The 16533-nt window shown below is 35.5% G+C and overlaps 1 protein-coding gene across 8 annotated transcripts in view; it reads right to left on the reverse strand.

Moving 5' to 3' along the window:
• Nucleotides 1-16533, reverse strand: part of CEP126 (centrosomal protein 126) — an 88855-nt gene that overhangs the window by 42441 nt on the left and 29881 nt on the right. For all 8 annotated transcript variants that reach the window (XR_004950891.1, XR_004950892.1, XR_004950893.1 and 5 more), the window contains exon 4: nt 6731-6842. Coding sequence is in view for 5 of the 8 variants with exons in the window: in XM_036220962.1 (XP_036076855.1) it covers nt 6731-6842 (112 nt within the window). In the remaining 3 variants the exon portion in view is untranslated. The remainder of the gene's footprint in view (nt 1-6730; nt 6843-16533) is intronic.

Consider the following 16533-nt stretch of genomic DNA (forward strand, 5'->3'; position numbering starts at 1 on the left):
TGTGCAGTGCTATACTGTCAGCAGCCTCATACATCTCATGTTTACTGTCTCTTGATTGCATCATTTTCTCTTGCACTTGATTTAATCTCATGTTGTTTGGTACAGTAACATGCTTTACAGGCTTGTAGCCCAGGAGCAATAGGCCATGCCATGAAGCCAAGGTGTGCAGTAGGCCGTACCATCTAGGTCTGTGTAAGCGCACTTTGACATTTGCACAATGATGAAATCCCCTAACTACGCATTTCTCAGAATGTATCCCAGTTAAGCAGCACATAATAGTACTATATTCCTCAGCATATTTAATACATTGATTTTATATCCTGCAACTTTACTGTATTTATCTAATGTTTCTAATAGTTTTTTTTTTTTTTGGTAGAGTCTTTAGGATTTTCTATACCTATAATCACGTCAAAAAGTGACAATGTCTTCTTCATTCCAAATTTGGATGTCTTTTATTTCTTTCTCTTGCCTTACTGCTCTAGATAGCTTCCAAAACTATATTGAATATGAGTGATGACAGCAAGCATCCTTAATCTTGCTCCTCATCTTAGAGGGAAAGCTTTCAGTTTTTCACCATTAAGTATGATGTTAGCTGAGGGTTTGTCATATATGGCTTTTATTATGTTGAGGTACTTTCTTTCTATACAGATTTTATTAATTGTTTTAATCATAAATGCATGCTCTATCTTGTCAAATGCTCCTCAACACATTTTAGGTTTATATTCTACAGAAATTGTCTTTTTAATGTAACAATAGTTTATCAATATTTGCAGCTTAATTATATTTGTTATAAATAGTACATATAAATACTTCTATTAAATTAACACCTGATCCTTAATATCCTTAATATCTCTGTACAGTATATTATAGTTTATAAAGCATCTTCACATACATTATTTAATATTGCTAGTTATCTGCAGAGAAAATTTCAACTTTTAAGTAAGTAAACCATAGTGTTCTCTATGAATTATATACATCTATTGTTCTTCAAATACAAAAAATTTAGTGCGTGTATGTGTATATGTAAGTAGATATAGATATCATGAAGTTATAGTATATTAAAGTAATATACCATATTATAATAATAATATGGAAACTATTGATTCTAATTTAGAATGAAGATAATTCCTCATAAAACAAAGATGATGTATGTTATTTAATAGTTGTAGCACAGACTTGGTATAATGATAACTATATATTTTTTTGCTATAGGGAAATTAAAGTTTCTCTGATACTTTACCTCTTCTAAGACTTTAAGGACTATATACTGTTGAAAAAAAAGTTTATCCTTTCATTCATAATACAAAAAGCTTCTATATTAAAAATGTCTGATAACATGAAGAATAACAACTGATACACAGAAAATGAAATCTGAGAGTGAAAAAAACCTATATATAAAAATGAACATTACTTATTTCTACACTAAATGGTTTGGTATTTTTTATCACTCTAAATTCCTCCTGGACCCTAAAACCCTTTCTAATTGCCTGTCATCTTCCCCTTTCAGACAAGTTTTTCCATAAGTACTCTGTAATTATATTGCCTTCACTGCCTCAATTTCCATTTGGTCCTTAACACACTGCTATCTGGCTTCCACTTCTACTACTTCAATGTACTGATTGTGTTAGTAATTAACTAATTGACCTAATAATTGCAAAAATAGACACTCTCGACTGCTATCTTTCTTGATTTTAATTCCCTTGGTTTTCCACATCATCATGCTTTCCTGGTTATTTTTCTACTTCTCTGGTTGTTCTTCCTTAGGGTCTTCCTTGAGCTCCTCTTTCTTTGCTTTTCCTTTATATGCTAGAATTTTTGAAAATTATGTGACCTTCTGTGCTTACCTATTCATACATACTCTCTGTGTAATCTTATTTATATTATCTATGTGATCTTATCTATCTATATGTGCGTGAAGAATTAACAAAATCTGTTCTTCTCTGTGGACCAATTTGACTTTGAGTTAATTTTCTAAGTCTGTTACTTTGGATTATTAGTAGGATTTCAACTGTATTATAATGCACATTGATTATGTTAAAAATGACCCTTCATTGGTAAACTGCATCTGGACTGAGAAGACTGTGAATAAAACCATAGATAGCTGGTAGGAAGCTATAGTTTTGGGTTTCCCTGAGTGTGGTAATTCTTATAATTGCACATGTCCTGCATGGACCTGAAAGCTATACATATGGAACCATTTCAAAAAATATTGGTCCTGTTTGGAACATAGACTTTCCAATCTACACTGGGTGTATGCACACTCATTGTGATCTCTTTTCTTTAGAGCTGAGCCGTCTGTCACTTGTGGGGAGAGGGGCATAGTAAAGACTGGCCCTTTGAATGTTTTGTGGCCTGCTGTGAGGATTCCTCCTATTGAAGATTGACATGCAGTGTTTTCTGTCCTCTGACTGAAGCCAAACATGGCTTATTGTAGTCATGGGAATTTGATTGTTTAGCCAAACCCAAGACTACCACTGGTGGGTATTGAACCATGGCTTTTAGCTTCATCCATTCATTTGTAACTCTCATATCTATATTATGGCCGAGATATTTTACCATGAGAAACTGGCCCTGGAACATCCCCAAATTCTCCTGATTTTCCTGCCACTATTCTCTCCATAGTCAAGCTCAATTTACTATCCCCCTTTCATTGACTCCCTCTTTTCAGCCTCTTCTTCCCTACTGCCTTCATTTTGATAAATTATTTCACTAATTAATTAATTATTAATTAACCAAACTCAATCTCCAGAGTCATCCCTGACTCCTTTGAATCACTTTTAAGTTCTTAAACAGTTACCAAATCACATTGATTCTGGCTCCTAAAAGCGCTCAAGAAGTCATCATATTCATTAAGTAAAGAACCACTTAATGTGATTTTCCCACCTTTAGTCTTACCCAGTTCTTTCCCATTCTGGCAATATTTCTAAAATTTAAATGCTGTATGCTTGCTTTATCTTTCAGCAATTGTTTTTAGAGCAAACTGCTGGCTTCCTTTCCAACCAACCTATCTTTCACTATACACACTAGCCAAACTGAACTACTTTCAGCTACCTTAATACAACATGTCCTTTCATGCTTTTTCACAAAAACTCCTCTGTCTGGAGTTTTCTCTTAATGTTTGTCTCTGATGAAGAGGCTCCTCATTTATTAAGCTTCAGGTCCAGTTTACACCCTCTGAGAAGTGTTCACTCATGTCAGTGATGTTTCTCCATTAAAAGTATTTATTGAATACCTCCAATATGCACAGCACTGAGCTAAGCACTGTAGGGAATACCTGCATGTGTAAAATTTAGCCATTGTTCTCTAGAAAATTACAATCTGGTTCAGGAGACATAAGTACTTATAAAAATTAAGCAATAACATATACAATTATGACTTTCAAATCTATTTCTAATTGCTCTGATCTCTCATTTATCTCAGATCAAATTGTTTTTATACATTTCTACTTGAATATTTATCTCTACTCAGAAGCCTCAAATAAAATTTAGTAATCTTGCCAAACTTACACCCTTTCATTATGTTTCTTTTTATTTTTAAAGTCACCAAGTTCCTTCAGTCATCAAAACTCAAAATTTCAGCTTCTTTTGATTTTTTTTTTGGTTTTTCCATTTTTATTCCATCATATACCGAAGTCATAATCTATTCTTTCCATGAAATATTTTTTTCCTTCACTACCACCTTTTTAATGTTAGTCCTCTTAAATTCATAACTAGATCCTCCTGATTTTCCTGCTACTATACTCTCCATACTCCAATTCTTATGCTTCCACATGATTAACATTCTTAACTCTTATCTTTATATCACTTCTCTGCAGTGAAAAGGCATTTTCATTCATTTTTCTCTCTCATTCTTTTCTTCTGACCAACCCAAAAGATTTTTATTCTTTATCAGATCTGTCCTTTCTCCACTAGACAAAATAATACTATTCTAGTTTAGGCAGTAATGATCCATCCCTTGGATCATCCCATTAATTTTCTCTCGTCTCCTTGCCTCTAATTCCTCATCATCCTTTTAATTCTCCAACACTCATACCATTTACCTTTCTAAAATAATAAAGAGGATTATATCACACCCCCCTTAAAATCCTCCACTGGTTTTCTTCTTGTTATAGGATAAAGTTCAAGCTTCCCAGCTAGACACACAAAATTTCACATCTGATCTCAATCTGCATTTCTAGATCATTTTCTGTCCTACCAGTAACATATCCTACAGCCCTGCCACTCTTAACAAATCCTATTTCATTAGGGATCTGTGCCTTTTACAACACTGTAGGCTTAAACATACCTAAATCCAACTTATGCTTCTTTATTGGACAATTCATACTCATCTTTTAAGTCTCCTTTCCAACTTTCAATCTTGTACTTCTTTATCATGTTGCTAATAGTTCTGTAACAGCCCCTGTTACATGGTATTACACATGTATTATAATTTAACTATCATTACAATGTATTATAATGTAACTGCAAGACTTCTTTGGGCAGAGGATCCTATCTAGTTCATGTTTTTATCTTGTCTATTGTTTTATCTTGGCGATTGTTCTGTCACTCTTTTCCTTTCACGGCCAAGCTACACTTGTTATCTTTACTTTCTTGCTCTCTATTTCTTTATAACTCATTGCAATCTCTTTTCTGTCCTGATTACTTCAATAAAATTGCTCTGACAAAAGTTGCTAGTGTGACTTTTTTGTTGTAGAAAAAAATGACGCATTGCTTCTATGCTGGATATTCTCTTTGCCACTCCAGATTCACTTCTCTACTTGTCTCTGCTTGGCAGAGACTGAGGGATCCCTGGCTTTTTATTTGTGGATAAGTTTGGCCAATGAAGGCACTCAGCAAAAAATGAAAGGGTGACAGAAGAAAGAGGTTTTTTGATAATTATTCTTTTGGTTTCCTCTCTGCTGGGCTTGGATTAGCAGTGGCAATGTTCCTCTGCTTAGGACTACAGATCCCGTCTGGCAGTCCTATTCTATAGTTACAGCTTTTCTCAGTTCAGATCTGTGTGGTAATACTGACTTTGTTTCTGTTATAGAGGTGCTTTACCATTCTTTGTTGGCTTCCCAGTCCCTTTCTTAACCTCTTTTCAGTCACCCTTTTAAATGTACCACTTGTTTCCTGTCAAGATTCTGATGAATATAACTTTTTATGTTATTAGTTCCCTAGAAGGCAACGATCTCTACAATCTGTTTTTTCCCTCCCATGAAACTCTCTCCTTCCTTAGTTTTCATCATCAACCTAGTTCTACCATCAACCATTCTGCTCCCATTTGCAGGCTTCTCTCTCTCTCTCTCTCTCTCTCTCTCTCTCTCTCTCTCTCTCTCTCTCTCTCTTTCACGTCTTAAATGTTGTTATTCAGTGTTCCAGCCTAGTCCTGCCATCACAGTACATATTCTCCATGGCTGATCTCATCAGTTGTGCTGGCTTCCAATATCTTAAGCTTAGATCTTTCTCTGGAATTCTAGACCCATATAATTTCAGTTACATATAATAAAATAACCTACTGTTTTGTCCTCTTCAATCCATTATCCACACTTGTTCACAATAGAATGGAATGATGTTAAAAAAGAAAAGTTGATTTTATCATCCATTTGCTTTACGTCCTTCATTGACATCTCTTAAACTCTCAAGATAAAAGTTTTACTCCTAAGCATACAAATGTATTTATCTCACCAATCTCATATCTAGCCAAGCTATTGGTATTTTCCATTCTATCATTCAACCACACTCTTATGCCTACAACACATCTTTCCTTCAATTACTCTTGGCATTTGCACATGCTCATCCCTCTATCTGGAATGCCATTTGCTTACTATTTTTATGATTAATTTCTGTTTTCTTCAAAGCTTTGATGAAGAGTTTACTATTCTTTGAAGTCTTTCCTGAACTATAATGAAGACTGAGGATGAATTTAATTGTCCTTAGTTCTGATCAAGGGAACTATTGGCCACAAGTACTCTAAAAATTGAAATACTTTGGTAAATAACACTATGCAGGTAAAATGGTAACATAATTCATGTCTGAACTGTAGCTGTTTTTATATAAATATTAAATATTATCATTATTACTCATTTGGTATTATTCTATACCTTTAAAGCATTATTTCACTTCTCTCCTACATTATATACTAGAGATTATATTTTATAATGTTATACTTCTCCATATCTTCTCTACGGTGCTTGATCTAGTGCTATGCATGCAATGGCTTTAATAAACATTTGTAATAAATAAATGGAAAATACAGGATGTCAGAGGGTACTCTGTAGTTGGAGGGTCCATTCTATTGTTTCCAGATGACTCATTTAAGCTAACCTTGGAGAGGAAGCAGGAGACACTGTAGCTTTTTCCCAATAACAAGGGAAGATTTTCATTGAGGAAAACCCATTTCTACTATATAGTTACTCCTTTTACTTATATATATTATTCCAATCAACACAATTTTTCATCAGTAAAGATGAATAACCAGTATCAATATTTTAAAATGGTTTTGATGATAGTTTCCATAGAAAATTATTCAACATAAGCAGCACTATAATAATAAAAACAACAAATTGAAAATTTCCCTGATTCATGAGGCAATTTATATTCCACTCTACTTAATTCAATCTGTGAAAACAAAATAGTAACTGAAATAGAGGTGAGAAGTAACCGATAAAAAGGCCTACAAACTCAGCAACTAGAAAGCTATTCAATTATTGTGCATTAATATTTACATATTATAATAATAAATTATTTACCTCCAGTTTATTGTTGGTCTGTGCGAAGAGGGAAAGTTCACTTTTGATTTTAAATTGGGTTCTTGAATTTGTTTGAGGGCCTCTTCTAATGGAGGAACTGGTTTCTGAAAAACTGAGGAGATAATAAAGAAAGATCAAATAGTACAGAATCATCTTTAATGATCTCTTTATACATAATTTAACTAGTCGATGATAAAATACTACTTTAAAACTCTGATAAAAATAAAATATTTTTTAGAATAATCTAAATTGTTTAAATTTAGACATCTAATTCTCCAAAGAGAGATTGTTACATCAAAATTCTCATCACCAATATTAAGGATATTTATCAGGAAAAAAGAAACTTTGAGAAATTTTGAGGCTGTTCATTTTTGCATGCAAACCCCATTATATTTGATCTCAGAGTTCCATATATTTCTGACAAAATTTATAAATATTCTTATGAAGAAAAGGGGAAGCTGTAAAAATATCAACATGTATTGAGCACTTACTGGTATAGAGATTATTTTTAAGTACTTCATAAGTATTATCTAATTTAATGCTCACTTTGGCCTATTTTTAAAAAAAGCTTATATTTTGATTTTTTTCAATTATAGCTGACATACAATATTATATTAGTTTCAGGTGTACAACATAGTGATTAGACGTTTACATAACTTATGAAGTGCTCACTCTGATAAACCCAGTACCCATCTGAGAGATAGATGCTATTTGAATCTCCATTTTGCAACTGGAGAAACTGAGGCATAGAGAATGTGTGTGACTTGTTCAAAGTCACACATTATATAGACACTCATCTACACACTACTTTGATAACCTTTAATTTAGCTTCTTGTTTAAATTAAAACACAAGTGTTTTTTAAGAATACTGCTTCTCCTGAAGCCCTCTTAAGTAGAGAGGTTATTTTTCTCCCATCACATACTACATATACCTCAGGGCCTAGAGGTAGCACAGTTGATTTTGCTCTTCATTGACGCCTCCAAACTGTCTTTTCTCATTCTCCTTTAAAAACCCATGTCATTAGGCTATCCCACTATTACAATGTTTATTATTTACTCTACAATGTTTAAGTGAAACCAGTATAATACTATGCATGGGTTAGTTCAAACGTGAACTCCAGAGATTCTCCATTTCCCTAATCAAAGGGTAATAGTATATACTAGTGAAGAATACACAGTTATGAGATTGTTTGCTAGATATTCTAATCATAAAGAACCAATCCTCTTGAGGCAGATACTATCAAGCTATAGATTTTGACTATTTTTTAATTAGCATATTTAGTGTCCAAAATGGTTTTTTGGAAATCTAAGTGCAAATTTTATTTACTAATAATCACCAATTGATTTAATTAAAGTACAAATTCCCAATTAAATAGTTAAATGTGTGTGGCGGCAGCAGAAGCATATTTTGCCGCATTCATTTTCCCTAATGAAGACATTTAGCTAGGATTTTAGCCTTGAAAATGTCATACGAGTATATAAATAACTAAACACATGTCTACATATGTTTTCAAATAAATGTGTATAAATATCTACACATACATTTAGATAAATATATGTAGATAAATGTAATAGAGATACACTTACAGATAAAATAAAACACATATATGTAAAAAAAAGTTTTGCATCTTTTACATCTGTCAGTCTCTAAATCAAAGAATAAATTTAATGCAAACCAAGTTTTAAAAATCCAACTTAATTTTGAGGGAAATTATCACATCAAAACAATTAAAATTTCTGGATAAATAAACAAAAAGGAAGAGATTACTTGCTTTATTAGACATTAATATGTTTTAATGCTTAGATAATTAAAACAATATGATGAGACAGATCAAGGGAAGAAAATAGTAAAGCAGCAGTCACTGGTGTGCATACAATATGTGATTAAGAAAATATCGTATACAATGGAAAAGATCTACATTTTTTTCTCCCAGCTTTACTGAAGTATAATAGACAATTAGTCACTCATATTTACATTGTACAATTCAATGAATTTTTTTTCAATTATAGTTGGCATACAAAATATATTAGTTTCAGTTGTATAGGATAGTGATTAGAGATCTATATAACTCACGAAGTGGTTAGCCCACTAAATCAAGTTACTTACAGTCTTCCTCCTTACATATTTTTTATATTGTTGACTATTTTCCTTATGCTACACTTTATATCTCCTTAACTATTTCCTATCTATCCATTTGTACTTCTCAATCCCTTTGCACTTTTTCACAGTCTCCCCCAAACTTCCAATCCTTCTCATGGTCTAGTAACCCTCAAAATATTGTATTTATGAGTTTGTTTCCATTTTTGTTGTTGTTGTTATTTTGTTCTTTAGATTCCACATGTATGTGAAATCATGTGGTATTTGTCTTTCTCTACCTGACTTACTTCATTCAGCACAATACCCTCTAGATCCATCAAGGTGATATCTTTTTCCATTCCCTTCTGTTTAGTCTCTGTGTGTCTTTTAATTGGAAGTGAGTCCCTTGTAGGCAGCATAGGTAGGGGTCTTGTTTTTTTTTTTTTTTTTTTTTCATCCATTCAGCTTCCTTACCTTTTGGTTGGAGCACTTAATTCTTTTCTATTTGAGGCACTTGTTGATAAATATGTATTTATCACCATTTTTTATTCATGTTTTTGATACGTACTTTTTCTTCTTAAAGAGGTCCTGCCAACATTTCCTGTGATATACTGGCTTGGTGTTGATGAATTCTTTTAACTTATTTTTGTCTGGGAAGCTCTTTATCTGTCCTTTGACTCTAAATGATAGCTTTGCTGGATAAAGTATTCTTGGTTGTAGATTCTGGGTTTTCAAACACTTTGAATATTTTGTGCCAAACCCTTCTGTCCTGAAAAGTTTCTTTTGAGAAATTGGCTGCCGTTCTTTTGGGAGTTCCCTCATAGGTAACTAACGGCTTTTTTTCTTGCTGCTTTTAAGATTCTCTTTGTATTTAACCTTTGGCATTTTAATTATGAAGTGTCTTGGTGCAGGCCTCTTTGGGTTCATTTTTTTGGGAACTCTTTGAGCTTCCTGGGATTGTATGTCTATTTCCTTCACCAGGTTAGGGAAATTTTTCGTTATTATTTCTTCAAATATATATTCAACTTCTTGTTCTCCTTCTTCAGATACCTCTATGACACAGATGTTGTCAGCTTTAATTTTGTCCCATAGGATCCTTAAATTATTGTATTCTTAGTTACTTTTTTCTTGCCATTCTGATTGGGTGTCCTTTGCCTTTCCATCCTTTATATTGGTGTTTCGATCCTCTTCTTCCTTCACTGTTGATTTCCTCTAAAATACTCTTCATTTCAGATAATGTATTCTTCATTTCTGACTGGTTCCCTTTTATAATTTCCATCTCCATTTTTATGTTTTTTTTTTTTATCTCTTTGCTAAAGTTCTCACTGAGTTCATCTACACTTCCCTTAATTTCATTGAGCATCTTTATAACCGGTGTTTTGAACTCTGCATCTGTTAAGATTGCTTGACTCCATTTTCCCTTGATCTATGTTCTATTTTTTCATATAGTTTCTGCTTCATTGTTTTCCCATTTTGGCTGCCTGTCTGTTTTTATGTATTAATCAAAGCTCCTAAGTCTCCCAGTCTTATTAGTGTGGCTCTGTGTAGTGGGTGTCCAGTAGCACAGTTCTGAGAGGGGTTCTACTGCAGGCCACGTTTAGCCCCAGCCTGTGCCTCTCCAGGGCCACCTGTTAAGATTCAGTAAGCAATACACAGATGCCGTGCTTATAGTTGTCTAAAGAAGCCATACCAGAAACTGAGGTCAGTTGCCACCAGTGTGAGTCTTGGCGCTGCTCAGAAAATGGCAGAGGAGTTGCCAAGGACACAGCTGGATATGGCTTGGGTAGGGCCAAGAGTTGAGAGAGGTGGAGTTTCAGGAAATCCTATGGGTGGAGCAACCTCTATTATCCAGTTTGATGATGTCTCAGCTATGGCAGTGCTGCATCTGGAGCACTGGGAGTGGGGAGGGCTCAACAGAACAACAATGGATATTGCCAGCACTTCTGCCCAGGAGAGAGCCTCACCTCCAGTCTTTGCTCTGACAACTTAGTGTCCTCCTCTAAGTCTCTGGTGCCCTACGAATAGCTGACCCAGCGCTGGTGATCAGAGCAAGCAGGTCCATTACCCTGAAGGTCTGGTTGTGGACTGGCCATTTTGCTGCTGCTGCCCTCTGCCATTGCCATAGGTTTTGTCCCACTCAGCCACTCGGGACTGGGCAGTCTTGTGTCTTCACTCCCTCCTACCTCCAATTGTTGCAGGGTGATTTCTTATTCTCTCCCTAGTTGTAGAACTTTTGTCCCTCTAGACCCTCAGGTGACTCTGCTTGCAGTTTGCTCTGTGTTTGAGTCTCAACTTTGATGTGGTTGCAAGAGGGGAAGAATGAAGCTTCTATCATTTATGCCATTTTGCCCCTGACCTCTCCAAAATGGGTTTTTATTAGTGAAAATAATAGCCTGTTGAGTAGCCTGGTGAATATTAAATATAGGCTTTCTTTGTTGAAATTCAAGGTATTCAAAACAAGTGAATTTTGCTACAAGTATTTTAATCACTTCCAACAGCTGCACAAACAGAATAAGAATCTAGGGAGGTTTATATCCTTCACCCTTATAGATGGCATCTGAGGCTTGATCTCTAATCAGTCTTGGGCCCAGACATTAATACAGAAACATTTCTGATTGTTCAATGCCAGAAGGTACAGAATTCAGTTTTTGGAATGTGGTTTTGAATGCCTAAGTAGGCCTTTCGTTTAAGGTATAGTCAGAGAACCTAAAAGAATAGAGAACTGGGACCTTATTGAGCATACTGAACAAGTTATATGATTTTTTTTTTTTTTTGCATCTGTTTTGCTAATGAATGTCTAGTTATGCTAGATTATAGTCTGAGACTTACTTTTATTAACTTCCACCACTTGTCTATCAAAGAGAACTTTGAAACTAACTAAAACTATCTTAGGTCAATTTACAGCCACCATTATTACTTCTTGTCGCTGTTATCAAATGACCTCTAGTCAATACCTCTCATTCACTGATGATAATTTAAGCCTACATTTTTGAGTACTTACTGTGTATTAGGGCTTTATTATATCATTTAATCCACTAGCTCCAATCCTTCCCAATCTTTTACTCTAATATTCTCACTCTAACAATTTTCTAACCTCATTGACACCCTCAATATGTTGCCCTTCTTTGTAGCAAGGGGAAGAATCAGCTATTATGCATATGTGGCAAAACATTAGTATAACACTCACATTTTGGAAATAAACTAAAGTAATAGACAAATTGTTGTCTTACATAGTTTTGTTTTTCACTGATAGTGAATTTTCTTAAATTATTAATTTATTTTGTATAGGTAATATATTCATATTCAGAAATAAATATATATGATACACATTTGAAAGTTTTGCTCTCCTTGGTCATTTATGTGTTCCTTCACTGTTTCTTTATGCAAATACAAGCAATAAAAATATATATTCTAATTTTCTTCTTTTCTCACATGGAATCAGAATAGTATGTATCTTGATTTGGATCTTGTTTTCATTTATTTTTATTTATATATTTTTTATTTTTAAAATTAGTTTCAAGTATACAGTACATTAGTTAGACATTTATATAATTTATGAAATTATCCCTTTGATTACTGTATCACCTATCTGGCTCTATGCATAGCTATTAGTACATTATTTACTATATTCCCTATTCTGTGTTCCCCATCCCTGTGACCATCTCTCAACTACTAATTTGTTCCTCTTTAACCTTTCGCCCCTTTCACCCAGCCTCCCAACCCCCCTCAACTCTGGCTATCATGATTGTCCTCTGTATTTGTGAGTCTGTTTTCAATTAGTTTGTTCTTTTTGTTCCTTAGATTTTACATATAAGTGAAATCATATGTATTTATTTATATTTCTCTCTCTGACTTACATCATTCAGCATAATAACCTCTAGGTCCATCCATGTCATTGCAAATGGTAGGATTTCAATGTTTTATGGCTGAGTAATATTCCATTGTACATATGAACCATAACTTGTTTGTCCAGTCATCAGTTGATGGGCAATTAGTTTGCTTCCATAACTTGGCTATTGTGAATAGCACTGCCATGAACATTAGGGTGCATAGATCTTTGCACAGAATTAAGTGTTTTGGTTTTCTTTGCATAAATACCCAGAAGTACGATTGCTGGACCAAAAGGTAGTTCCATTTTAAATTTTTTGAGAAACATCTAGACTGTGTTTCATAGTGGCTGTATCAATTTGCAATCCTACCAACAGAGTGCAAGGGTTCCCTTTTCTCCACATCCTTGTCAACACTTGTTTTTTGATTTATTGATCATAGACATTTTTACAGGTGTGAGCTGATATCATATTGTGGTTTTAATTTGCATTTCTCTGATGATTAATAAGCTTGATAATATTTTCATATGTTTATTGGTCATCTGTCTTTCCTCTTTGGAGAAATATATATTCAGCTCTTCTGTCCATTTTTTAATTGGATTGTATTTTTGTTGTTGAGGTGTATGAGTTCTTTATAAATTTTAGATAATAACCACTTATCAGATATATCATAGACAAAAATCTTCTCCCATTCAGTAGGCTGTCTTTTTGTTTGGTTGATAGTTTCTTTTGCTGTGTAAAAATGTTTTAGTTTGATGTGGTCCCATTGGTTTATTCTTTTGCTTCCCTTGCCCAAGGAGATATAGCCAAAATGATTGCTAGTAGCAATATCAAAGTTTACTACCTACGTTTTCTTCTAAAGTTTTATGGTTTCGGGTCTTGCATTTAAGTCTTTAATACATTTTGAGTCTACCCTTGTATATGGTATAAGAAGGTGGTCTAATTTCATTTTTATGCATGTATATTTCCAGTTTTCCCAACATCATTTGTTGAAGAGACTGTCTTTACACCATTTTATATTCTTGTCTCTGTCATATATCAAATGAGCATATAGACATGGATTTATTTCTGGTCTCTCTATCTTGTTCTATTGATCTATATATCTGGTTTTCCTTCACGAGGTTGGGGAAGATTTCTGTCATTATTTCTTCAAATAGATTCTCAATCCTTCACTCTATTTTTCTGGTACCCCTATGATGTGGATGTTGGTATGCTTGATGTTGTCATAGAGGTCTCTTAAACTATCCTTATTAAAAAAATTTTTTCTCATTGCTGTTCTGATTGGGTGATTTCTGCTGCCCTGTTTTCCAACTCACTGATTTGATCCTCTGCTTCATCTAATTTACTATCGATTCCTTCAAGTGTATTTTTCATTTAGGTTATCATATTTTTCAGTTTCGACTGATTCTTTTTTATGGTTTCTATGTCCTTTTTTATGCTTACTAGTTTTCTGTTCAAGTCCTCATTAAGATCATTTATTGTCCTCCTAAGTTCATTGAGCATCCTTATAACAAATGTTTTAAACTCTGTCTCTGGTAGATTGCTTGCCTCCATTTAGTTTAGTTTTTTCTTTTTATCCTGGAGTTTTCTCCTATTGTTTCATTTGTGGCATGTGTCTTTGTTTTCTCATTTTAGTTGCCTCTCTGTGTTTGTTTCTATGTTTTAGGAAGATTTGTTATGTCTCCTTGCCTTGGCCAGATGGCCTTAAATAGTAGGTTACTAGTGTGGCCCAGTGGCGTAGTCTCCCTAATCACCTGCACTAGGGGCTCTGGGTGTATTCTTTGTATGGATTGTGTGTATTCGCCTGTTGTAGCTAGGACTTTATTGCTGTTAGCATGTCAGTAAATGGGATTGACTCTTGGGCTGATTAACTGGGGATTGGCCATGCCCACAGGGTATGAATTGCTGTGTGGAGGCTGACTCTTAGAGTAGAATTTGCCCTAGCAGGCTTGTGTACCGGTCAAGACTACCGTTTGTATGTACTACTTATGAGGCCAGTCAGGTGTTGCTCTGCTGTGTCTGATGCCAGCCTCCAGATGTGTTGGTTCTGGGGCCCCTTTGGAGGGGCTCCCAAGTAGGCCAAGGTCAGCTGCTGGCTTTCATTTTTCGAGGCTACCTGGTGAGAGACACAAAGTGATCGTGGATGGTTGCTTATCTGAATGTGAGCAGGAGAGACAGTGTTGCAAGCGGCAGACCAGTCACCCGCAGTACCAATCCTGGGGCAGTTTAGCAAAAGGTCTGTTGCACCTTAAGCGTTGAGGTTGCCTACCAGTTGCCCATAAGACTATGCAGCTGGAAGAGCCTTTTGGGTGGTACACAAATTGGGATGGTTGGGGACCCAGGGAGTCACTGGGATAGAGTGAGCAGATTTCCCTTAGTTACTACAGTGTCAGTTTTCATGCTAGTGCTATCTCTGTGGCTTCCTGCAAAAGTCTCAGATCATAGCAAGGCCAGTTGCTGCCCACTTCAGGTCTGCAAACACCTGAGATCTTTTAAAAAATACTGTAGTAAGAAATACTGTGGCCTGCCACCTAAGTCTCTCCTGTGATGCATAGGCCTTGTGCAGGCTGCAGGAGCTAAGTGCTATTGTTTGCTGTTGAGTTTGTAGCCCAAGGAAAGCACAGGGATGGCTACTTGGGAATGAGTTTACCACAGGTAATTTGTGGGTTGGGTAGGACAGGGTCTCAGGGAGATGCAGCACCATCAGGCCAATACAGCATCAGATTTGCTGTCAGTTCTGAATCCGTAAACTCCTTCAAAAGTCACAGTGAGGACAGCTGCCATCTGTATCAGGCCCACAAAGCCCTGTGATCCATGCAAGATACTACAGCTCGTGCTGGCAGCAGGGGTCAGCCACCACATGTCTGCCCTAAATTGTGCATATTGATCAAGCCGATGTTTTGTTTCTTGCACAGAATGTATGGCCCCGAGAAAGGGCAGGATGGTGGTGACATCTTGGCAACAGGCCGTTGTGGACAATTTGTGGGTTGGGTAGGGAGGGCTGATCTCACAAGGCCAATGCAGCTTCAAAATTGGCTGTGTGGAGGAAGGGTTCAACACAGGCATAATGGCTCCCATCTGTACACTGCTCTGGAGGGGCTTCCAAAAAAGGAACAATCGTGGCTGTCCCGCCAGCCCTTGCTCCAGTACCACACAACTCAGCCTTTCCTCCTATGTCTCTTGTGCCTCCTGAGCTGCCAACCCTCTGCTGGCGCCCAGGATGAGTGTCTGCAGGTGAGTCTGTGCATGGGAACTTTAAGTGGGGGACATCTGGGTTTTTAGTTTCCTTCCATCTATCTCACCCTGATGGCCAGAATCTCCCCTGATTTTTATAGTTAGATTTTGTGGTAACACTTCTTCCTGGGCTGCTGAGCCCCCCACATGGGGTTAGGACTCCTGTCTCCTTTAGGGGTGCCTCTGCAGCCACACAACTGATCATATCTTTTTTTTTTTTTTTTTTTAAAAACTACTTTCTCTTTTGCCTTCTTATATATTATTTTCTTTGTTTGTTTTTGTTTCCCATGTACTTCTGCTTTTCAAAATCCACTTGTAGTTTTTCTTGCTCCACTTACAGTACATACTTAGTGTGCATAAAGAATTTTATTTTAGGACCCATCCTCAATTTCTGTCTATACTCTGTTATTTAGATTATCTTTCCTATGGCTTCATTTATCAACTATATATCTATTCATTAGTGACTCTTAAATATACATTTCTATTAATATCTTTTTCTTAAATTTTAGACCCATATTTCTAGTTGATGATTTGATTGCCCCATTTGGATGAGCCATGGGAAGCTCAAAGTCAGTGCATTTAAAATTTAGTAAATGATCTTTCCTACCTCTAACCCAATTTTCCTCTTTATTTGTAAACTTGATTAATATTATTATTACCTGCCA

This window comes from Rousettus aegyptiacus, unplaced genomic scaffold (assembly GCF_014176215.1).
Source record: "Rousettus aegyptiacus isolate mRouAeg1 unplaced genomic scaffold, mRouAeg1.p scaffold_m13_p_5, whole genome shotgun sequence".
Lineage (NCBI taxonomy): Eukaryota > Metazoa > Chordata > Mammalia > Chiroptera > Pteropodidae > Rousettus > Rousettus aegyptiacus.